This window comes from Chenopodium album, chromosome 6 (assembly GCF_948465745.1).
Source record: "Chenopodium album chromosome 6, dcCheAlbu1.1, whole genome shotgun sequence".
NCBI classification, from domain to species: domain Eukaryota; kingdom Viridiplantae; phylum Streptophyta; class Magnoliopsida; order Caryophyllales; family Amaranthaceae; genus Chenopodium; species Chenopodium album.
This window is the reverse complement of record NC_137839.1, coordinates 70294080-70318970: the sequence shown is the minus strand read 5'-3', so window position 1 is coordinate 70318970 and position 24891 is coordinate 70294080. Positions and strand designations below refer to the sequence as shown.

Below are 24891 nucleotides of genomic sequence, written 5' to 3'. Positions count from 1 at the left end.
GAGTTACTAAGCATGTGTATATTATACACCTGTTGTATAAGATTTATCGTTATTGCAAGTTGTATTTTGCTGTTTGTTGTCTTTGAAAAGGAGAAACTATATTATACACCTGTTGTCAATTTTCAGCTTGATAATCAAATGAAATTCGTCTGTCAAATTTATTAGGCTGTTTTTTTCATTTAGTAATATGAGGTGATTAGTAAGACACGATATTTATATCTGGTAAACATATATGAAGACTTGTATGTATCATACATTTAATTTCTATTACCATATGTTATTTTCTATTTGACCCACGCCTCAGAAAATCAATTCAATAAATTGAACTTACTTCATCTTGTCTTATTGTATTTATGGCTTTAAGTATAGAGATGTGGTTAGGGGAAGTCACTTGAGATGACATAAACTTGTTTATCACTATAAGCCTCGTGTACTTTAGAGTTTTACATGTGAAAATGGAGATAACCATCCACCAATTTTAAATGGAGAAAACTAATTTAAATGCTGAAAACTAATTTAAATGGCCAATGTATTTTTACATGTGAAAATGCACAAAACCATCCACTAAATTCAGAGTTTTGGCAGAAATTAACTAAATTTCAAAAAAAAAAAAAAAAAAAAACTCAACCACTTACCTGAGTATAATGGACGGAAAACGGAGGAGGCTAGGATTAAAGAGGAAACCGACGACTTGATGCCCGCGAAGGAGTTGATTTGTGACCAAATTTAGGGTTTTTACCCAAATTAACTAAATTAAAAAAAAAAGTAACCAAATTGCATGAATTACCTGGAGTACGGTGGACAGCTAACGGAGGAGGCTAAGAGAGAATAGGACACCGGCGACGGTAGGCCTGCGAAGGAGAAGTTTTTTACCCAAATTTTAGGGTTTTCGCTCAAATAAACTGAAATTCAAAAAAAAAAATTTAACATCGACTTACCTCAGTACCGCCGTCGGAATACAAAGGAGGGAAGAGCAGGAGGGGAATCCGGCGACGGTGGGCCTGCATGGTGTTGATTTGCGACCCTAAGTTAGGGTTTTCGCACAAAATAAAATTAAAAAAAAAAACAAAATTAAAACGACATACCTGTGTAGCGTCGACGGCCGGAGTGAGGTTGCCGGTGGGAACAACAGCGGAGCAGCGACCGCTTCTTTTCGTTGTTCGTGGTTCACCCTCTTCCCCCTTCTTCTCTGTTCTTATTTCCCTTTCCCCTTGTTTAACAAAAGCAAAATCGATTTTGTTTTATTTTGTTTTTAAAACTGTTACGACCGGTTCTACGACTGTCAGACCGGTCGTAATTATTTTAAAAAAAAATAATAAATTCATATAATTGTAACGACCGTTATAACGGCCGCAATAATAAAAAAAACGGTCGCAATTAATGAAAATTACGACAGGCTATAAAACGGTCGTAATTAATATAAATTGCGACCGTTTTTACGACGGTCGCAATAAAACAGTCGCAATATTCCCGAATTTTAGTAGTGATCCACCGAGGCAAATGCTACACAAAGAGGTGGACGTGGAAATTACAATGGCCGTGGAAGAGGTCGTGGAAATTATCGCGGACGTGGCGTGGTCGTGGTAGAAACAATTTTCAAAGAAACAGTAATTTCAAAATTTTTGAAATACAGAAGGGATAGTCATCTGGAAGCCACAAACAAACACCTTTGAAAGGAAAAGACACATGTTACAGATGTGGCATGACAGGACATTGGGGGCGTACTTGTCGTACGGCCAAACATTTGGTAGACCTTTACCAGGCTTCTGTAAAAGGCAAAGAGAAAAATGCGAAAGCAAATTATATTAACGAGGAAAATGCTCCTTGTCCCAGCCTTTATGTGTCTGATTATTTCATGGATAATGCTGAAATTGGAAATGATTTCATTCTTAGAGAAAACAACAATGCTTAGGTTTCCTATCTACTAATGTAACATATGTAATGTTTTAATGTATTTTCTTTATGTCCTATATTTTAAATTTCTAGTCATGTACTTTTAATCTCTATCATCAATAAAAGTTTGTATGATATTATTCTAAACTAATCTTAAATTTATTTTATGAAGATATGGATCTGCCTGAAGTTATTAGTTTGGAATATCAATGCCTTTTGGACAGTGGAACAACACATACTATCTTAAAGGATATAAAATATTTTTCACAACTAAAGTTGTTTCAAGCAAATGTAAACACTATTTTCGAGTCAGCAAAATTAATTGAAGGATCTAGAAAGGCTTGTATAATGCTTCCAAATGGGACAAAATTAATAATCAATAATGCTTTATATTCGAGTAAATCTCGAAGATCTCATAAGCTTTAAAGATGTACGCCAAAACGGCTATCATCTAGAAATAATGACAGCATATCAAAAGGAGTATATATGTCTCACGGCAGAAAAACATGGCAAGAAACATATATAAGAGAAATTGCCAGCATACTCTTCGGGGTTATATCGTATAAACATACGACCCGTAGAAATCAATATGGTATCTAACCAGAAGTTAGATGACAAACATTTGATTATTTTATGGCATGATCGTTTGAGACATCCAACAACTGAGATGATGCAAAGAATAATGTCACATTCAGTTGGACATTCAATAAGAAATGTCAAAATTCCCCGATCAGATGAATTAACATGCTCTGCATGTTCACTGAATCTCCAAAATTCTTGGAAAGAATTCAGGGAGATATATGTGGGCCAATTAATCCAGCATATGGACCATTCCGATATTTTATGGTTTTAATTGATGCTTACACGATGGTCACATGTCAGTCTGCTTTCAAGTAGAAATGTTGCTTTTGCAAAATTACTTGCCCAAATCATCAAATTAAGAGAACAATTCCCAGATCATACAATAAAGAAAATAATACTTGACAATGCAAGGGAATTTACATCCCAAACATTTAATGATTATTGTATGTCAATTGGAATTGATGTTGAACACCCAATAGCTTATGTTCATACACAAAATGGTCTAGCTGAATCACTAATTAAGAGATTACAATTGATTGCAAGACCATTATAAATGAGGTAGGTCAAGATTGTCATCATCTGCTTGGGGACATGCTATAATACATGCAGCAACGCTAATTAGATTGAGACCTACAGCTTATCATAAATTCTCACCACTACAACTTGTTGTGGTTGAGAACCAAGTATCTCACATCTAAAAATCTTTGGTTGTGATGTATATGTTCCCATTGCTCTACCCCAACGAACAAAAATGGGTCCACAAAGAAGGTTGGGAATTTATGTCGGGTTTGAATCCCCCTCTATAATTAAATACTGATGGGCGTTAGAACGGTCGCACATTCCACACTCAATCAAACTCATTTATTAACAAACACCCTACAAACCAAGCATAATGATAAGTAAGAGTTCGGTCCACAAGGAACGAGATATGGTTGCTAAGGATCTTAACACTGAAGCTAATTCGAATTCTATGGTCAATTGGGGTTCGTCAAGCAGACAAACAAACTATGATTCTAAATCGATGGATTAAAGACACTAGGGAATGGGATCCACTCAACCGAGGCAATTAGGCAAATGGGGAGTAAAATAGACAAGGTATAGCAAGGACAATATGTAAAATCGACCTCATGCAATTAAAAAACAACTCACACTACTAAACTTAGATTCCTCATTAGTCTAGCAATAGATGATACATAATCAAATTGCAATAAGTAATGACATACTCAATTTACATTCCCATGTCAAACTAAGCATATCATGCTATCAAGCTCCTAAGTCAAGAGTAGCTAATCCTATCATGAAGAACTACACAAGCAATCTCATATAATCAATTTAATTGCAATACAAATATCAATGCTTCTCCCACATTTGCATAATTAACCCAAAAGGTTGAGCTTCACCTAACCCCTAGCAAGAAGACTACTCACAACTCATGTTTATCAACATGCAAACAAGTATTAGAGTTCTAACTTCTTCAATAATTGGGGAAAAGTGATTAACAATTGAAATAACTATCATCCAATAACAAATTATCAAGAACTAAGAAGATTTAAATATCATGCAAGAACAAATAAAATCAGAAATTGAATGGAGAAAAGTATAAGGAAGTTACTAATTGAAGCTTGAAATGTTGAATACAAAGTGCCAATTCTTGAGGATGAATCTTGAACCAACTATTACAATGATTAATTTGATGAAAACTAAGCTAAATTAATTGAAAGGAATGTTTCAAACTAAGAGAGATATCTGAAAACTAGGATACTCTTCTCTATATTACAAATGAGCTAAAGGGGAAGTATTTATACTCCCCGAAAAACATAGGGAAATCCGTCAAAAGAAAACAGATTCCTAGCGAGGAGCGCCCGCTCCACAATGAGGAGCGCCCGCTCCATTCTGATGCACGCCCGCTCCTCATGCTTCAGTGAAAAGTCAGACTTAAAAGTAACAAGGAGGAGCGCCCGCTCCCCTGTTCCACAGCATAGGCAGTTTTCAAGTTCAAAGGGAGGAGCGCCCGCTCCTGGCTAGGTGCACGCCCGCTCCTCACAGACTTTGGATTTGGGCAGAATGTTGCTGAAGTTGAGGAGCGCCCCACTCCAGGAGAGGTGCACGCCCTCTCCCACTGGAGCGAGCTCTCCCATCTTTTTCTTCGAGCCTTGAAAGTTATTCCATGCTTTGAGTGCTTGTCAAATTGAAATATAGTACATGCAAAACATAGACAAACACAAGCAAAGAAAGGTCGAGGCCGAGATACAACATTTTCATTCAAAAATGGGTTAGAAAGAGGGGAAAAGATTACAAAATCGGGTTTAAATCAACACTATAAGTGGTCAAATAAACCACTTATCAAATACCTTGAACCATTGACTGGTGACTTATTTACGCCTAGATTTGCCGATTGTCACTTTAATGAAACAGTATTCCCAGCCTTAGGGGTGAGAAATTGGACCCACGTAAGAAAGAAATTGAACTTATTTGGAATGCAACACGACTGTTAATGTTAGACCCACGAACAAACATGTATGAACAAGAAGTCAAGAAAATTGTTCATTTACAAAGTGTTGCAAATCAATTGCCTGATGCATTTGTAGACACAAAGAAGGTGACGAAATCACATATACCAGCAGAAAATGCCTCTGCACGTATTGAGATTTCAATTAGTAATAAGGCCATAGAAAGTGAATCTCAAGCACGCAGAAAGCGTGGGAGACCACTTGGTTCAAAAGATTCTAAACCAAGAAAATTGAAAAGATTGGATGGAATAGAAAATGAGACTAATGATGTTCCCCTGTCAGAAGGTCAAGAAAGACCAAATGTGGATGAAAGTAAAGAAAATGATAATAATCCAAAAGGGCATGAACAAGAAGACAACCCTACGGGGAATGAACAAGACGTTCAAAACATCGATAACAATGAAATTTCAATGAATTATGTCTCTACAAAGACTCGGTGGAATAGGAAAGATGTTATCATGCATGAAATATTTGCAAATTCCATCGCAATCGACATTGTATTCGATGAAAATGATGTTGAACCAAGAACAGTAGAAGAATGTCGACACAGGAGTGATTGGTCAAAGTGGAAGGAGGCAATGCTATGCTAGCTGAGTTAAAGTCACTTGAAAAACGAGAAGTTTTTGGAAAAATAACCTTTACACCAGCAGGTGTAAAACTCGTTGGATACAAATGGGTATTTGTGAGAAAACTTAATGAGAAAAATGAGATAGTTAGATACAAGGCAAGACTTGTAGCCCAAGGATTTTCTCAAATTCCAAGGATTTATTATGAAGAAACATATTCTCCAGTAGTTGATGCAACTACATTAAGATTTCTGGTAAGTTTGACAGTCACTAAAGGACTGCAAATGCGATTAATGGATGTAGTGATTGCATATTTGTATGGGTCACTCGATACATACATTTACATGAAAGTCCCCGAAGGACTAAAACTACCAGAAAACCACAAGCCTAGACAATTGCTTTTCATCAAACTAAAAAGTCACTTTATGGATTAAAACAATCTGGAAGGATGTGGTATAACTATCTGAGTGAATACCTTATGAGAGAAGGATTCAAGAACAACCAAGTTAGTCCCTGTGTTTTCATAAAGCAACCACAATCAGGATTCGCTATCATTGCAGTTTATGTTGATGATTTAAATATCATCGGAACCCCAAATGAACTCGAGAAAACTGTAAAATACTCGATGAAAGAACTTGAGATGAAAGACCTTGGGAAAATTAAATTTTGCCTTGGACTGCAAATTGAGCCCTTGAGTCATGGTATTTTTGTCCATCAATCAAACTATACAAAAAGAATTTTGAAAAGATTCTTCATGGACAAAGCAACTCCAACCAACTTCCCAATGGTTATTTGTTCTTTGAATATGAAAAATGATCCATTCAGACCCCGTGAAGAAAATGAAAATATTCTGGGTCCAGATTTACCATACTTAAGTGCAATTGGAGCCTTAATGTACTTAGCTAACAACACTAGACCCGACATAGCTTTCTCTGTGAACTTGTTAGCCAGGCACAACAATGCACCAACATATATGCACTGGAAGGGAGTTCGACACTTACTCCGGTACCTACGAGGGACACAAGACCTTGGTTTATATTACCAACCAAAACAAGATGTTGCTCTCATTGGGTATGCAGACGCTGGATACTTATCAGATCCTCAAAATGCCAAGTCACAAAATGGATATGTGTGCACTTATGGCGGCACTGAAATATCATGGAAATCAACAAAGCAGACATTGATCGCGACATCCTCAAATCATGCAGAAATGATAGCCCTCTATGAAGTAGGACGAGAATGTGTATGGCTGAGGTGATGCTCAGTAATATCCAAAAGGAGTGTGGAATGAACGCAATAACAGAAGACCCAACCATCATATTTGAAGACAATACAGCATGCATTGCTCAAGTAATTGAAGGATAAATTAAGGGAGATAAAACAAAACATATTGCCCCAAAACTATTCTTCACACATGATCTACAAAAGGACGAGGAAATAAATATCCAGCAAATTCAGTCTTGTGACAATCTTGCTGACCTTCTCACCAAATCACTTCCTTCGAAGAAATTTGAGCAGTTAGTTCGAAATGCGACATCTTCGTGAACTATGCTGAAATCAGGGAAAGTATTATATAAACTGCACTCTTTTTCCCTTCGATCAGGTTTTTATCCCACTGGGTTTTTTCCTGACAAGGTTTTTAACGAGGCAGTATACCAAAGCATATAATACTATCGTTGTACTCTTTTTTCCCTAGCTATGGTTTTTATCCCATAGGGTTTTACCTTGCGAGGTTTTTAATGAGGCAACATATACCTTTTTTGTGTGTATAAGTATGGGCATTCAAGGGGGAGTGTTAGAAGATAATGTGAATGCCTATTATTTGATTTGATTTTACAATGTTCACATAAGTCCAAAGACTTGTGAACTTGTATGGCAACATATGTAGGACTCTTGGCTATATAAGTCGTATTGACGATGCAATACTACTACTACAATTTTTACTCATTCCATTTTACTCCTTTGCTTTTCTTTTCACTGATTAAAAGACTTCCTATCGGTAAATATTTAACAAATAATAATAAGGAAATTTTGTCTAGAACTACCCTAAAGATAGGGTCATTTGTGAACAACTACCCAATTTTTTTTTTATTTGTTTAGAACTACCCACAAGTTACAAAACGTTTGGGTAACACTACCCATTAACGTTTTCCGTCCAATTAAGACGTTATTGGGCCTACTTTTTCACTTTTCCCACTTAATTAACTCCCCTAATTACCTTCTCTCTTCTCCCTAATTAACTTCCTCTCCATTCTCACTCTATAATCCAAAAGATTATACTCAATCAATTGAACACAAATTCACAATTATTCAAGTAATGTTTCACACTTTTCTTTTAATTCATTGTTTATTGTATTTGTATACAAGTTTTAATTGAACGCAATTAACATAATTAGGGTGTAAATTAGGGATTCGAATTAGGGTTTATGGGTTCAAATAAATTTGGGGGTTTTGATTTCTAGGATTTAGGGGTTTAATTGAGTTCTAGGTTTCACTTATTTTGACTTTGAGATTGAATTCAATTGCACTTCAATTACTAATTGGCCATTGCAGTTGGTAGGATGTCTAATTGGTCATTGTAATTGATAGAATGTCTAAATTTGGGGGTTTTAATTTCTAAGGTTTAGGGGAAGTTAATTAGGGAAGAGGGAGAAGGTAATTAGGGGAAGTTAATTAGGGAAGAGGGAGAAGGTAATTAGGGGAGGTTAATTAGGGAAGAGGGAGAAGGTAATTAGGGGAAGTTAATTAAGGAAGAGAGAGAAGGTAATTAGGGGAGTTAATTAAGTGGGAAAAGTGAAAAAGTGGACCCCATTAACGTTTTTTTGGACGGAAAACGTTAATGGGTAGTGTTATCCAAACTTTTCTTAATTTCTGGGTAGTTCTTAACAAATAAAAAAAAACGGGTAGTTGTTCACAAATAACCCTATCTTTAGGATAGTTATAGACAAACTTTCCACCTAATAATAATAATAATAATAAAACAGAAGCCAAACTACTAATGATAACCCAGAAGAGCTAGAACTCCTGATTCCTGAAGCCAAAATTTAATCTTTTTGTGACAAAGTGATGACAACTACTTCCTCACTCCTAAATCCGTTTAAATTATCTGTTTCTCTCTCATCACAAAACCCTTCAAACAAATTCAACTTCAAAGCTCATCAAACTCTTCAAATTTGCAATAACAAAACTCCTCGATTTTCACGCCCCAGTAGAATTATAGCAGTGATGTCAACAGAGGCTGCTGATCAAAGCACTATAATTGCTGAAAAGATGAATAATTTGCTTTTTGTTGAGATGGGTGTTGGTTATGATCAACATGGGTGAGCAAATTTATTGCATAATTTCTCTTCTTTTATAATTATAATTTATTTATGAATTTTTAATATTAATTTTAATATGAAAAATTGTTGGGTAATGGTGAATTCAGGCAGGATATTACTTCTGCTGCAATGCGGGCTTGCCGGGATGCTATTTCTTCCAATTCTATCCCTGCTTTTCGTAGAGGTATTATCCGTCTTTGTCAAGTATTTAGATTAATCAATCTCACATGTATAAATAGTTAGATGGTGAACTTTTTAATGGTTAGTCTAATTAAATTAACTATTACCCTTCCGTCCCTTAAAGATTGTCCTCGCCGCGTTCGGTAGCAATGTAGCATGTTATAAATTGTGATATTAAGTGTTTATGATGTGTTTAGACACCTTTGTGGCTTTGTGCTAATGTGAATATGTGATGATTCCGATTCTCTATTTATTGATGTAAGATTGTTGAATTTACAATTGTTTGAAGCATCAATTCGTTTTCACTAAAGCAAAAGCTGTTGAAATATTTCCTGTATAGTCTTCTAACAATTTTGTGTAGGAGTAATCCCACATAGAAATTTTTAGAAAAGTTTGAGTTGCTTTATAATGTTGTGTACTTTGATGATGTCAACATTATAATTATTTGTTTGTTTCCCACATTGACAAAATAAAATGTACTTGTAATGTTTATATTACTTGAGTTATTTTATTTTGGAAATTAGGAAGTCCCACATGGATAGTTTAGTATGGTTTTTAGATGTATATAATGCTTGCATTATTCTATGTGTTTGAAAATAGAGAAAAGAGTGTGCATGAGCTTAGTGTTGATATATGTATTATTTATATCAAGAGCACTTAGCACTAATGGCTTTGTTTAAAAGTGAATAAAAAAGTAGTGGATTGTGTATCTTACCCAAGTAAGAACGAGGCTTTTTAATGGGACAATAGTTTTAGGAGAACTAATGGCTTTGTTTAGAGACTGAGGAAGTATTCGTATCACTGATGCAATTGTACAACATATGCAAAGAGGATTACAAATTACAAGATATACACCCTGGCTAGGAATTATCAAATGACCTGTTTCTAATGTAATGCTACACCGGTCAAATAATTAGTGATCTTCTTGCAAATGCTGACATTTTAAATAAATTGGGAAAACTTGTTTATCTTTAACATACCCATGTAATACGAACAGTCATGAGGTGGTTAGAGAACTAGTAGCTCAAAATGAGCTCTATTAAGGGACTTGCAAAAAGCATCGATAAGTTGTTCTTTGCCAAAATATATGTGATCAAGCTGAATTGTAACGCAAGACACGATGCTTCATGCATGATATGAAGATAACTTTTTATTGTAACACATTATATGATATGTTTTCGAGAAAGTTTAACGCCAATTTCAAGGAGAAAATCTAGAGAAGTCTCTATATCTTGTATTACACTGTTAGTAGAAAAAATAGGTATTTCTTGAAGCTCAAAGAAATAGAATTGCACCTAAGATAGATGAGATATATGGATGTCCATTCTAGACATAGTTGTTAACTTGTTACTGCCTCTGGCTATATAAAAAGGCATGAAGCCCCACATTGGAGAGTTTTTTATGGAGAAGGTGATGGTTTCGAGTACCCAACCAATAATGATACTAATATTGACCTTTGGTTGGCTTATTTGTAGTTTTGGACTATTTGTGGATGGTAAAATCTGTGTGAGAGAAGGGTATTGGACGCTAGGAGAGTAGAGGTCTCATTTAGCTTCCAACTTTTTAGAGAATGGGAGGTCAATAATGTACTTCTGTTGGGTTAGGAAGATGTCTTAAGGTGCATAACAACTTGTTAGAAGTTGTTTGAAGAAGCGGTGATGAAGTCATTGGCAACAACAGGGTGTGGTCTAGTGATTATTGTGACATCTATGTAAACAAGAACATAAATAGATGACATACCTTGTAAGAGAATGGAGGAACATCGGAGATGGAGATGTGGATTTGGTGGGCTTTGAGAAAAGTCCAAAGCTGTTGATACCAAACTCGAGGAGCTTATTTGAGGTCGTATAATGAGTTTTCGGGGAACACATATGATAGGGATGACTCTGAGAGGATTCAATGAGTCTGAGTGGTTTAGCTATGTATATATCTTTTGTCATGGAACAAAGGTGGAGGATTGCTTATATTATTCAGAGCTTTACAACCCATTCAATAAACCGTCTCAATTCACAACATTTTGCATGGAATGTGGTGGAAATCCTATGTCTTGCAGCTCCTAAAACTCTTGGGCAAAATCCCAGGTAAAAAAGTAGTGGATGGTGTATCCTACCCAAGATAGATGAGTGGAGTCAGAAAAAGCATGTTGGCATACCATGTCTTGTAGCATTAAGAAGCAACAAGCATCTGCTACCTCATAAATTGATACAAACACATATAGAGCCATGTTTCTCAGTTAACTTCGTGTCAAGCTTCCTCCACAACCTACTAGTGTGACAGCCTCTTGTTTTTTTCACTCAAACATGAAGTATGTTGTTTTGTCAATTCACGACAAGCTTAATCCTCTTGCTCGTTTTTAACTACTTATGTTCTAGATTGGACTCAATGACTCACCCCTATGGTCGTTTGTTTTGCAGGAGCATGCTAAAGATAAACACATGTATTTCTAATTTTTTTTTTTTTTTTACTAACTCCATGTTTTGTTAATTTGTTACAGTATTAACATTATTTAAACCACACATTTTTTGGTAGTTTCACTAGCTCTTTGAAAGGATATAGGGTGTACTATTGTAATCCTCTTTATATATGATGTACATTTGCTTCAATGAATATAATTTGATCATTCCAAAACTTCTTTTCGCTTGATTCACATTGTTTTCCTGACCTTAGAAGCTAACCCTGTATGCTTTCAAGGGGATTGGTTAGCCTTTGGGGTTTGGGCATTAGATTGGAGCTCAAAGATGTTAGCTTCATGTGTTGGTGCTTTGTGTACCCTTCATAGAATAAGCAGATTAAGCACACCAAAATCACTCTTATGAAAGGTCAAAAGTTTTCAGAATTAGTTATCTTATTGCCAATTTTTAAGATTCATATAAATATCCTTCTATCTCTTTTAGATGACCAGGGTTGCAAATCAGATTTTTCTACCAAATTATCAATCAAGGTTTTGAATATAATGAAAATAAATGTGAAGAGATTGCAGGAAACAACTGATATTTGGTCTTGCAGTTATTTGGATGTTATCAGTGTCAAAGGAGGGTGGCTTTGAGTTAAGTAATTCCAATGATAATTATTTCATTGTTTATATATTCTAGGCCTTGCACACAAGGATACTTGAATCTGTACATGTACATTTATGTCAGATGCTTATTCTATGTTTTCAACAATTATCCTTTTGATCTGTCCTTCTGTATTTAATGAGATGCTTCTCTGTTGGAAAGATAAATCTAAAAATAGGAAATCTACACTAGCTACAAGTTTTGCTTATAGGCCGAACCGTTTGAATGCCATGCTAATGACCCACCTCTTCTTCCTGGTTATGAAAACCGACAATTGAGTCACCTTCTTGAATTTCAAATGTGTTGTAATATCATGACTGCCACACACTGTTGTGAAATTATAGGTGTCAGAACCCCTTGGTTTTTGCAAATTTGATTGGTGATTTATAATTTGATGGCAGGCTCTATACCAGGTGTTTCATTTGAGCAAATGAAACTGCAAATTAAGCTTGGAGTACCCCGATCTCTTCAGCAATCTCTGGACATTGAGAAGGTCAAATCTGTGTTTCCATAGTAAGTATTAATATTTCAACTTCAGATCTTGCTTTCAGCAAAGTTGTAGATAAAAGTTTTGTGTAGTGATATTTCTAATTCAATCTGCATTCTGGTGTTACAATTCTAAAGAGAATGCTCTTGTTTGCTCATTCCAAAGGCATTAGGAAATTGGGAATGCAGTTAATTGACATAGTCTTACAATATATGAAGTATGAGATGCATTCTTACTCGTCAAATATGTAATCTCTTTGTTTTATTTGTATAATTGTTTCATATTGACTTTAATGTTTTCCAATGGACAACTTAGATCATTAGTATATCTCTAAAAGTAAAAATTATAAAATTTGATAGTATACATTGAGACATTACATATTAACATTTATTTATATATACTACAGAGTAGTAGAAAAACCTGGTCCAAGTATGACAAGTGAATTGTGCAAAAAGTCTGTATGGAATCATTATAAAAATAAAAAAAAATATGGAGGGAGTAGTTGTTAGGTTTGGCTTAACTTCTTTCAATTTTGTTCTCTATGCATAGCCAACACCTTGCAACAAACAAGCTGCTAGATTATGCCTTTTGATTTTTGGTTAATTGTGTATGTGACTAAGTTTTATAGTCATGATCTTTTTAAAAAAAAAAAAAAAGTTTTATAGTCATGAAAGTGGCTAATTTAGATGCCTTCTTATTTATGGTAATTTCAGATACTTGTAAATGCTAAGGGACTGAGAAGTTTACTGTTGGAGATATGCAAATAGCAAATTCCGTTTTCACAACATGAATGCTAAAGTTTGGCTTATTATTATAAAGTTGTAATTTGGATCTGTTTCAAACAGACTGTGTTTATATTTTGTTGGTTTTGCAGTATTTCTTAACCTTTTTTTTTTATGTAATTTGCCAAAATTTGGTTAGGCAAGTTTAAACATGTTAAAAATGTCACTGATTACATTGTGCTATTGCATAAACAATAATTTTGTTGGGTTTATTGTTTTCTGCAAAAGCAGTGGAAAAATCCTTGATGTTGAAGTTGTCGATGGTGGACTCATATGCTCAAGTGGTGTTCATGTGGAAGAAATGGGAGATAAAAATGATGACTGTTACATTGTTAATGCGGCTGTTTACGTTGGTTACTAATTGTCTGGCTTTCTGATACTCTGAGGTTAGTTGTCATCTGACGTTTTAATATAAAACATTTTATAGTACTAAAATCTATACGCATAGTTGTGCATTTATTATGACTATTAATGTTGGCAAATGAAGCCGGTAGTGTTACATATGAAACTTTATGCTATTTCCTATTGATTGGCTATATTTCTGTTTTACAAATCTGGTGGTATGCATGTTAGGCTTGTGATTATTTACAGTCATCTTTGTCTTTTCCTTAAATACATGGAAAATCGTAAACCATGTGTTCACAAGGGTGAATAAGTCAATAAATTGTAATTCTGATGAATGAAGATGGACTTGCTGTACGTGTGTGGCTGTTTTGCATGTGAACATGAACATCACTCTCCGTGTGTTTCTGTTATTATTTTAGTTACTCTGACTTTTTCACAGTACTCCATATAAAACATGTATGTTCATCTCATTAATGCAATTGGACAAAGGCGTTGCCATTCTAATACCTATTGATACCTTTCCTGCATGGGCTGCATCTTGTTGGTTCTGAAGTGAAGTGTTATAGAATTAGTAAATTGGGCAAGAAACCACCCCCCCCCCCTTCAAATAAATAAAACTCCATAATTTACTTATACAATACACAAACACTGAAACACGGTACAGGCAATACCATAGCATCAAGTACTCGATCAATAAACATTAAGTTCTGTACAGCAATAGTTATTTGTGCCATTTCTGATGACAGCAGGAAAACAAAAGAAAAAAGGAACATTGTATTCTTATTTTTCACCCCCTCCACTCTTTACCAGTTGTTAACAAAGGGAGTGCGAAGAAAAATAAGGAAAAAAAAAAATATTTGCATACATTGTCTTCAGCCACTTTACATGATTTTACCAATCAACAATCAGTTAGTGTATAGTAGTGAAAATATGACAATTTGTTTGGATTGTGTGGAAAATAGAAAGCTTGAATGACTATATAGGATGGAGGGAGTAGATTTCAACCCTTGAATTATGATCTCCAACCCCCCCCCCCCCCCCCCCTTTCCTCAAAAAAGAGAAAATGTTGCTGCTTTATTTGTATTCATGTACGTAGAAGCTTGGAAGTGTTGAAGATTTTGAGGAGAGCCTCAACACCCTTCTAGAGAAGTATGAAGCCGATGAATGTGTAAAAAATAGGCCCGTAGGCTGGAAAAATGCTTCTGATAACTCCTTTGTCATTTCTGGATGCATTTCTGGTCACTTGAGGGGATCTGCAATAGAAAGGAAACCATTTGAAGATAGTTGGAAGAGTGTTGGTTTTGCAAATCCTAATTACTTACTAATTCCTGTTCTCTTTTCCCTGACATTGTTTAGGGGTTGAACTGTTGTAGTTCACTTTGCAATCTGTATGTTAATGATGCCTTATATGTAGTATAGTTAAATATGTCAAAGTGGTGCTGGTTGTGAAACTTTATAGAGTTGTGACAAAATTGATGATGCTGCTGCTGCTGCTTATGGTTCAAATGTTCAATGCACATTAAACTCAATTGCGAGTCTTTTTGTTAGACAATTTTGTGATAGATGTTATTTAGTAATATTAAAAGTATGTGGTGGTGCCATGAGAGATATAGCTGGGAGATGCATCCTGGAAAGTGAGATGGAGATTTTTGTTTTCGAAGATAATTTGATTTGGACAAGGATTATTTCTGACAATAGAGCAGGATTCAAATGAGATATTTTCTGTATTGGACCTTTGGAACATACAGCGTACATCAATATGGACATAATATTGTCACTCATCCTTCGAGAGCAACATATCAAGCTAAAAAACAATTTTTACTAAGACACGCCTATGAACTCCTTATTTTCTATGATGACAACATGAAGCATCAATAATATCTTTTTTCTTTCTATATTTTCCCTTTACCTTTCTACCATCTTAATGATTTGATAAATCAACATAAATTGCAACCTAAAGAAAGAACAAAAAGACTTTGTTCAGAGTCTGGGGTGGAAATTCACATGAGTAGAGCGGCATATAAAAGCTCATTCCAAGTGTCTGGCAATCCAGGGAGGCACCAGTGGCTGCAGTCTATGCCACTGTGATCGCCGCTGTAGGCTTCTGGATGAGCATCTTTCCTCAACTGTGATAACGTTGTTATGTCAAGCAGGAAAGCTGGTTTCTTCATTGTGCTGATAACTTTCCTCACTATGTCTGCTGCTGGAGGTAAGCCTCCAGGGTATATTGAACCTGATAGAGGTTCTGCCTCCCCACTGCAGCTCTTTGAGGCCCCATGCCATTCTCTGGGACTGTCATACAAAAGAACATTTGCATTATTGAATTTTTCCAGCACTCTTATCAGTAATATCATAAATATCCTGTTTTCTAGCATATATCTGATCAACAACAGGATTTAGCATAATGATTGATTGACTAATTGTGTTAAATGCAGTGGTTGGCTGTCTGTAAATACAGTCATTTGAACAGAAGAGCAGAAGGGGGTAGAAGGTTTCTTAAAGATATGATTAAGAAGTTTTACCAAGGTTTTCTGCAGTAAAAATGTGTTTTGGGGATTACAATATACAGTATAGCACTATAGCAGTAAAGCTTAACTTATTCCCCCTTCCTCTGGGATTTTCAGATTTTAGTGTTGGATGTATTTAACGTAGCAGCTGTGAAACAAACACTTAGGGATGTTGCTATTTTTTGTACTAAAAATATATCTACATTCCCTTAATTGAGTTATAAGTTATTTCCTTTTAGCATGTAGGGTTGCTGTCCCAACAGAATGTACTCGTGATTGCTTTCTAAGTGGGTTCCTTTATCTTTTGACTGCAATGTCTGAGTGTCCTGATTGAGTTCCCGACTACCATGTCGCTTCTCTGCTACAGAAGGAGAGATAGGACGGAAAAAAAAAAGGTATAAGGGAGACAGAGAAGCAGCAGACAGAAAATGAATGATGGATTATTTTCTGCTGCTGTGCTGGTTGTGTTCTTAATTTTGTAGGGTACATAGACAACTAAATCCAAGCACCTGTAGACCTGTCCATTAGCTGGTGAGCTGAAAATCAACCCAGTTCAGGTACAGGCCAATTTTGGCCATGGCTCACAACTTCACATAGACCTATTTTCAGTTTTAAAAAAGCCCTGTTTCAAAACCGGTTCAGGGCAGATTTACGCTGCACCTCACCTGAACTGGCCCGTCGATTAGGATTTCATTAGTATAAAGGCAGCATGCTGCTATGGTTAGTAAATGATTATCAAGCCATAAAAGGGGGCAATTCGGCAAGCTGTTATAGAGCAGCACAGCTTGTAAAAAAGAGAAAAAGGCATAAAACTAGACAAAATCAAATCTTACTCATAATGGGTAGGAGAAATGCCCTGGAAGAAGACTTTGGTTTTGGATGGATCAACATTGTTATCAACCCATCTAGCCCATGTGGTTAACCCTTTATTGAAGGCGGTTAACCGGTCCATATCCTTAACAACTTTGGGCCCATCTTGTATATAATCCCATCTGCAATATACATCACAATCAACAATTTATTAACATTAATTAACATATAATTGGGCAGCAATTAAATAAGCTTCTAATGGATTATATATGGATAAATTCTATAATCACTTTCTTTGATTTTGAGAACTTAAGGGAGTGGGGCCGAATCAAACAACCTTAAATTTTAGTACATTTGTATTGGTCCACTATCATTTTTATACAATTTGTTTTGCTACTTTACTATCTTGAAAAAAAAAAAAAAATCTTTAATCTATCACGTCGAATTAAAATTATCGTTTTCAAAATAGGTGATGTTTAGATCAGATGCTGAAAAATTGGAAAACACTGATTTCTTTTATACATTTACTCAGAATATACATGATAATGACTGTTACCCTTGTGATATGATGCATTTAACATGTTAATTTATTCATGTATTAATGTATATCTATCTTTTCTGAATGACTGTTACCCTTGTGACATAATGCATTTTACATGTTATTGTGTTCATGAGTAACTATCTTTTCTGAACATAGTAAAATAATATATATGACCATTAATTCAATTAAGCGGGAATTTAACAATATACGATATGTTATGCAGGGTTTGGGGCAGAGTAGGAGGTTACCCTTGTGATGCTCCGGTGTGAAGCCACCAATGCCATGTATTGAAGATGAGTACATCCATGTTTTTCCAAACACTACCTCCTTCGATCGAGTCTAACTTGAGAACTCGTCCAATTGGCTCTTTAATTATGTCTACTATGTAAGTCGTATGGTAGAGTTGCACACTCACCCCATATTCCTGCATAATCCATCACAAGTTTACATTAAGCATTTTATTTTAGTTTTTAGGCAATTGAATGTAACATTCATATAATCACATGGACAATGAATTCACCAAGTTTTTGGCGATACTACTATCACACGCTACTTATGTTATACGACATTAAAAGCTACTAATAATAGAAGAGTACGTAGCGTTGATTATGAAATAAAAGTTCACATTGTTCGTCTTATATAATACGTGCTTTGTCTTCTGTTTCTAAAATTGACTACGATATCTCAAGGTATCTATCAAACATTTACTTATGAACTAACAAAGCTATTTTCAAGCATCTTATAGTTATTTTTTAGTAGAGTCTAAGACTTTCATTTGTACACTTTGGGTAGAAAGTTCAAAGTTATAGAGATTTCAATTCAGTCGACTATAGCTTGACCTAAAAGGAGTTTGTTTTAGTAGCTTAGGTAGTTAATACTTAAAAATAAGAAAGCTATGAAATCTCTAGTGATGGTTAATAGATCAGCATATGGTCATGTGAGTAGAGGCATCTATTAATTTTGTATCAGTTTATCATCAGTCTTAAGATCTATCAGTAAAAAATTGGTACTTAATTATGTATTAATCTTCACATGGTTAATGAACAAGAGCATCTTCCTCTTAATTGCTTGAGGCATTATATATTGGATTTGATTTGCTGGACTTAAAAGGACAATAACAATAAGACACATTTTCCAACATCCAAATAAATTTTGGTTACTTGCACAATGATTGCATAGCAAAGATTTCTCCAAAGTCCTAACCAATTATACTTGCAAAAAAATATACCACAATGTAACCAAATTCCCTTAAATAGTTGCATTATTCATTATGTTCTTTACGGTGTGTTCTATTCATCTGATTTTTATTTATTTGGACTTACCTAAACTTAAGTGAATTTACCTAAACTTATGTGAACTTATTAGAACTTATCAAAACTTACTAGAACTTATCAAAGCTTGTTTTAGTTGTAATTTGTATTAGGGTAACTCTTATCAGAACTTATTTTTTTTTTAATTGAACTTATTTGAAATTAACTGAACTAAGTGAAAATAAGGCGAACATAACAAACCCTTATTCAGAAGGGTAATTTGAAAAGCCATTAATTGCCTTTAATAAATTTTTCCTAATTTCTGTCGTAACACGTACTCTCATCTAAACCTAACAAATACTAATTCGTTCCTTAATTGTAGATTATATACACCGATCCAATTTTTAGTATATGAAATTTGTTGTGGGATATAGGAAAAGAGTAATATTATCATGTCGGCATTAGTGTTGTGTTTGTGTACAACCACTAGTCCACTATTTTGCTGCAAGTCACTAAACATAGAAGAGGAGATTTTTGAGCCCTTGTAATGGACCACTTGAGCACATCAAACTAGCTAGTAGTGATATTATACTAGTAACTAACTAATAATAGTATACTATACTTTCTAACAATCACTTTCATTTTTTTCCCCTTAAAAATGCGTCTCTAAGCTTGCTTTTTCATGTCTAGGCCACTAAAAAATATACGAGAAACTCCAAATTTATGACAATGATGAACAAGTTTTATGTGTCATCGTTCCATACTTTTAAGTAATAAATCCAAAAAGACCTCCATATCACTTCCATTTTATGCAAAAAATATCTTCCTTTTGCTCTAGCAATACAAAAGTGCAATGATCGAAAGAAATTATTCCCTCTTTCAAGATCCGTTGAACCCTAATTAATCTCAACATCGATCATCATACTTTTCAGTGTCCACATAAAATTAATTTTGACACAATTGTTGTGAGCGCATAGTTTTCTATGCTTTTTTCACATGAAGTGTCAATATTAGTTTTCGTTTTACAGTAGGCACTACTAACAAACGATGTAAGGCTCGTTCACATTTACTGAAATGAACTGAACTAATTGGAACTGAACTGATTGGAGCAATACTGAACTGAACTGAATAGCTAGAGCTGAAATGAATATTTTATGAGAAAAGAAGATTATGAGCTGAAGTGAACTGAACTAAATTTAAGCTAAAGTGAACAGGTCCGTAATTATATTATTATGATAATTTCCTTGTAAAAATGACATGACATCATTTAAGATAGATGTAGCAAGATTGAGCATCACAAAACATAAAGTTAAGAAACAAAAAAAGGAGGCAACCTTCATACTTATGAAATATCATGTTGTATAACATATGATGGGGGTTGCAGCTTTAGACAGAAAGATAGAAGGCTTTGGCTGTTTATAATCTGTTATGAAACAGTGGACAGTAGCAAATATGTATAGTGGATGGACCTAACTTAATTTCCATTTTAGCTGTCCTACATCTTAGTATGGTTGCCCTTTGTCTATTTGTCGGCAGTTCATACTTGTGTGTAACTACTAGAAACTTTTATGTCACTTTTTTTTTTTAAATAATACGTACTCCGTATAATATATAGTTGCATCTTTATTTGCTAATTAATTTGTTACTTATTACAGTATATTATCATGCATGTTGCTTTTGTCTATATATTAATGGCCTTTTTATCCAATAGCATAGTATAAACTTTATATAGAGAGCTTATGTCCTCATATTTATTTTTTATTTTAATTAGTGTGTATTTTCAATCTTCTTTTAGAGGAAAGTTTAGCTTTTACAGACTGTTATAAATATATGACAATAATAGAAATAACTTGTAGCGAATTAGAATGTTAGATAACGATAGATAGTAAATGACAATTATAGTATAATGGCTATATTTGTAATTCTTTTGAACAACGGTTCATGGTAACGGAAAGTTTACTTTCTAGGCTTCTAGCGCATGTGTTTCTACTATTGTTTTCATTTTTTTTTTTCCACCAAAGTCACCTATTACTATAGTCCATGGACAATTTTCCTCAAAAAAAAAAAAAAAAAAAAAAAAAAAGTCCATGGATACTAACATTTAACAAGATTATTTAACAAGTTTACGTCGAATCTATCATTACCATCATATAAAATCGCTTACTAAACAAGCTATTACAGTATTAGGCCTTGTTTGGCAAATGGCTGTTCGCGGTTGGCTGTTAGCTGGTTCACTTGGTTTGTTTGACCAGCTAGAATGTTTGGCTGTTTATAATGGCTTTTGAAATTGGTTGTTTAAGCTGGTTGTTTATAAAAGAGTGTGGTAAATTATTTGTTGGTTGTTTATTAGATAATTTGTGGGCCAACAAGCTAAAAGCCAACAGAAAAAAAGTTACTCAAAGCAGTTTTTTCATTTTGGCTTAAAAACCAGCTTTTTCGCTTACTAAAAAGCCAATTACCAAATATATTTTTTGACTGTTTGACCACATAAAAAAGCCAAAAGTTAACCAAAAAACCATCAAAAAGCCATTTACCAAACTTGGCCTTAAGCTAGTTGCCTAGTTCTATGTATAAAGGGCACTTTTGATATGCCCAAGTTAGTACGGAGGATATTCTAAGAAATAACAAGTGTTAATCCACGCTCTGAAATGGGGTAATCTTTTGTTATCGTAAGGCTAAGAGTCCAAGGACTAAAATAAAACTCCCAAAATTGAACCTTATACTATTCTATTGCAAATTTGAAACACAAAAATACTATGCATCCAATAATGATATGTTGGTTGGGTCTACCATTCCATGGTGTAGAAGCTACATAAACATAATATTGCTTGATATGGGCAACTTCTATAATAATATTGGATGCACGAGTATTTCTCACTTCAAAATCATGCCGATGATTTATTATCCATGAACTATTATCTTATTCTTAGTGGAATTTAAAGTGAATCAATTACGTATTGCAGAAAGTGAGGAAGTACAGAATAAAGTTATTCTTCTATGACTAACATAAATGATATTATAGCAGCCAAAGTGGAATTATATGTTTGTATAAATGTATACATATTGAGTAACTAACTTATTGTAGATCACGTTATTAGGTGATTAGGTGATTTTACGAAATTGTATCCAAGACTTGACGAAGAATTTGTTATATACACCGGGTGTATTATACTCCAAACTAACCCAAAATTAGTATTTGTTTTTCATTTGATGATTAATTAAAAAAACAATCTTCAAAATGAGAGCAAAATACCTATAAATGTACGGTACACCGGGCGTATATAACAAGCTTTCAACTTGATGCTATACCTTGTATGTATCATTGTCTATTATAGATCTATACTTATTAGTATTTAAAAACTATAACCAAAAAATTAAGAAAAACACATATCCCTATTCATTCTATTACACTTCTCTAAGCATAGTGCCACATGTCATCTTACAGTATTAATTTTTTATTACACCATTTTTTTTAATTCTTTCATTAAACTTACAGTACTTTATTTTTCATACACACTTCATCTCTTCATCTTCATCTCTTCCCTTTAATTCGACCTTTTCCTATTCTCTTTAATTTTAACCCTTCCACCTTCTGTTTAAGCCTCTTTTTCAATTAAAGTTCTAAAATTTTAATTTTTTTAATCATGTTTCCGATTAAATATTATACTATACCCTATAATGACTTACTGATATTTCCTCACTTATCTCAATACAATTTTATATGAATAACTCATGCATTGCACGGCCAAAAGGCTAATCTATACTTAGTATTTAAAAAAGCAAACCAAAAACGACATATGTCATCATTCTATTACACTTCCCTATCATCTTCTTCAACTCAATGTGCCACATGTCGTTTTATATTTTTTATTTTTAATTATACAATTCTTCTTAACTCTTTCATTAAACGCTTTATCTTCATCTCCCCTCTTTAATTCAACATTTTTATTTTCTCTCTTTGATTTTAGTCCCTCCATCTTCTTTCTATTAAGTCTCATTTAAAATTAAAGTCCCAAAATTTTCATTTCTTTAATTATGTTTTCAGTTACATATTACACTCATAATTATTTATTGGTATTTTCTCATTCATCTCTCAATGCAATTTTCTATGAACAAGCCGTGCATTGCACGGGGCACGGGCCAGAAGGCTAGTTTTAGTTAATAATCCTAAACATTTAGCTAGTAAGGGTAGAGACGTAAAGTCTTGACTTAAATAATTAAATTATAATTAATAAAGAAGAATAAAGAAAAAAACAAGATTAATATGCTAAAGACAATGGTAATTAAGCTTTTGGACCTAAGATGTGTACCTGACAGAAAATCAAGGGAGAAATTCGAAAAACGACAACTTGCAACCTTATGATTGAACCATTGAAAAAACGACATAGCTAATTTACCAATATACCCCTTACAACTTTAATAATTACTTATTTATTTTTTTCCTACCGGTAAAACATTGTAACATTATTTGTGGTCCAAGTTACTCGTATAACTATATTTGTAGAATTATGATAAAACCCCTATAACATGGGTATTGCTTGAACTTACGCTTTTGTATCACATAAGTATGGAGAGCAGAAGAGAATGCTATGCATAATCATTACTCGATATTCATTTGTTTATATCATTGTCGTTTATAGCTCTCTACTCGTAATTGTTCACTACCCGTAAACTCGATACGTAACGAATTGTTTACCTATCGTTTTCCGAAAAACTGATACATTACATACCACATTCTAAAAGTAACTGATAGTAGTAAATCACTATCAGTAAACATCAAGTAATAATTTTATGACAACAAAGTTAAAAAGCAAAAAATACAATGAATAATTTAATAATAATAAACAAATAAAAAGTTAAACTGACCTCAAAATTGACAGAGTAAATAGCGCCTTTCTTCCCCATTGTATACTTAACTTGAGGCGCCGACGCATGAACCATACAAGTTAACGAGTTCCATTGATTCAAACTCAGTGAGTCACCCACAAACATTATAGTCTTCCCTCTAAATCTCGTCAAAAATTCCACCCCATCAAATCTGCCAATATCACACGTCAACAATGTAATTTGAACTAGTAAGGTGACAACTAAAAAAACCCGAGCAGTAATAATAAAATATTACATACCTCGGGAGCGAGCAATCGTCGGGGCTCCAGGCATACTGGAGGTACACCTTATCGGGTCGACCATATTTAAGACAGTCAAATTCAGGGTTAATAAAAGGGCAAGTAGAGAAATTATAAAGAGGTGAAGAACCACCATTAATGTTGAAAACCCATTTTCCTTGGAACAAATTACAACTACCCATTTGCTGTCTTCCTCTTAAATGGGAACCTTTTTTGTTAGAATGGTGAGGTTTTTGTGGATTGTGATGATAAATTGCAAAACTTTGTTGAAAAACAGAGGAAAACAGAGAAATAGTTAAGAAGAAGAATAAATGAAGAATTTTATTAATCTTCATTTTATTCTTCTTCATTTGAGAGTGAAGTGGGTAGTAGTAGTAGTATAATAGTAATGGTATAAAAAGATGTTGGTTTTTGGGTTTTGAGCTTTTTATAGAGGTGGGAATTTTGGGTTTTTGTTTTTAATTAATTTTTTAATTAGAATTTTTAAATTAATTTTTAAAAAAATTTATTTTATATTTCATTGATTCACATGGGGTTATGTTTGTTAAGAGAGACAATGATGATATTTAATCTTTTTAATTTATAAATATTTGGAGGGTGTGACTTGTGAGTTGGGAAAGTGTTGGTGAAAATTTTGGAGAGGTATGAGGTTGTGTGGGGTTTGTTGTTTATAGTGTGGGGAGATGGCGTGGGATTTAAATCCACGGGCCGTTAAAGACCCGGATTTGTAGCTGTTTAGCTCTTTGTTCACTAGTGTCTTTTTATGGGGTACATTGTATATAATGAAACACTTTACGAGGGTGTTATAACTGATAGAATATACGCAATGATGAATACAGAGTAGTTATGAGATAATCCTCGAAAATTAAGAATTACTTCGTAGATTTAAAAAAAAAAAAAAAAAAAAAAAAGTGGTAATGTGAATAGGAAACATAA

The 24891-nt window shown here is 34.1% G+C and overlaps 2 protein-coding genes across 4 annotated transcripts; one reads left to right on the top strand and one right to left on the bottom strand.

Annotated features, from left to right (window-relative positions):
* The first annotated feature begins 8555 nt into the window (after positions 1–8555).
* LOC145636226 (uncharacterized) lies at positions 8556–18121 on the top strand. Of its 3 annotated transcripts, none has more exons than XM_081687723.1 (5): positions 8556–8871; positions 8979–9055; positions 12509–12620; positions 13605–13762; positions 17803–18121. In XM_081687723.1, exons 1-4 carry the CDS (start codon positions 8618–8620, stop codon positions 13735–13737), a joined length of 576 nt encoding a protein of 191 aa, XP_081543849.1. In that variant the 5' UTR covers positions 8556–8617; the 3' UTR covers positions 13738–13762; positions 17803–18121. The 3 variants fall into 3 exon arrangements, with proteins under 3 accessions (XP_081543849.1, XP_081543850.1, XP_081543851.1); XM_081687724.1 differs by lacking the exon at positions 17803–18121 and adding an exon at positions 16157–16542; XM_081687725.1 differs by having other exon boundaries at positions 8560–8871; positions 13608–13762.
* LOC145636225 (protein trichome birefringence-like 38) lies at positions 15424–24380 on the bottom strand. Its single transcript, XM_081687722.1, has 5 exons — positions 23956–24380; positions 23696–23867; positions 17828–18003; positions 17062–17220; positions 15424–16013 (listed from the first exon to the last, which is right to left on the bottom strand). Exons 1-5 carry the CDS (start codon positions 24303–24305, stop codon positions 15722–15724), a joined length of 1149 nt encoding a protein of 382 aa, XP_081543848.1. The 5' UTR covers positions 24306–24380; the 3' UTR covers positions 15424–15721.
* Positions 24381–24891: the final 511 nt, after the last annotated feature.

Bases quoted from the DNA above. Each gene is read 5' to 3' on its own strand.
- LOC145636225 (XM_081687722.1), bottom strand. From the start codon at position 24,305: ATGAAGAAGAATAAAATGAAGATTAATAAAATTCTTCATTTATTCTTC. The intron at 23,868-23,955 runs GTATGTAATATT...TGATATTGGCAG, and splicing joins GACGATTGCTCGCTCCCGAG to ATTTGATGGGGTGGAATTTT. The intron at 18,004-23,695 runs GTCAGTTTAACT...TGGATTATGCAG, and splicing joins TTTACTCTGTCAATTTTGAG to GAATATGGGGTGAGTGTGCA.
- LOC145636226 (XM_081687723.1), top strand. From the start codon at position 8,618: ATGACAACTACTTCCTCACTCCTAAATCCGTTTAAATTATCTGTTTCT. The intron at 9,056-12,508 runs GTATTATCCGTC...ATTTGATGGCAG, and splicing joins TATCCCTGCTTTTCGTAGAG to GCTCTATACCAGGTGTTTCA. The intron at 12,621-13,604 runs GTAAGTATTAAT...TTTCTGCAAAAG, and splicing joins GTCAAATCTGTGTTTCCATA to CAGTGGAAAAATCCTTGATG.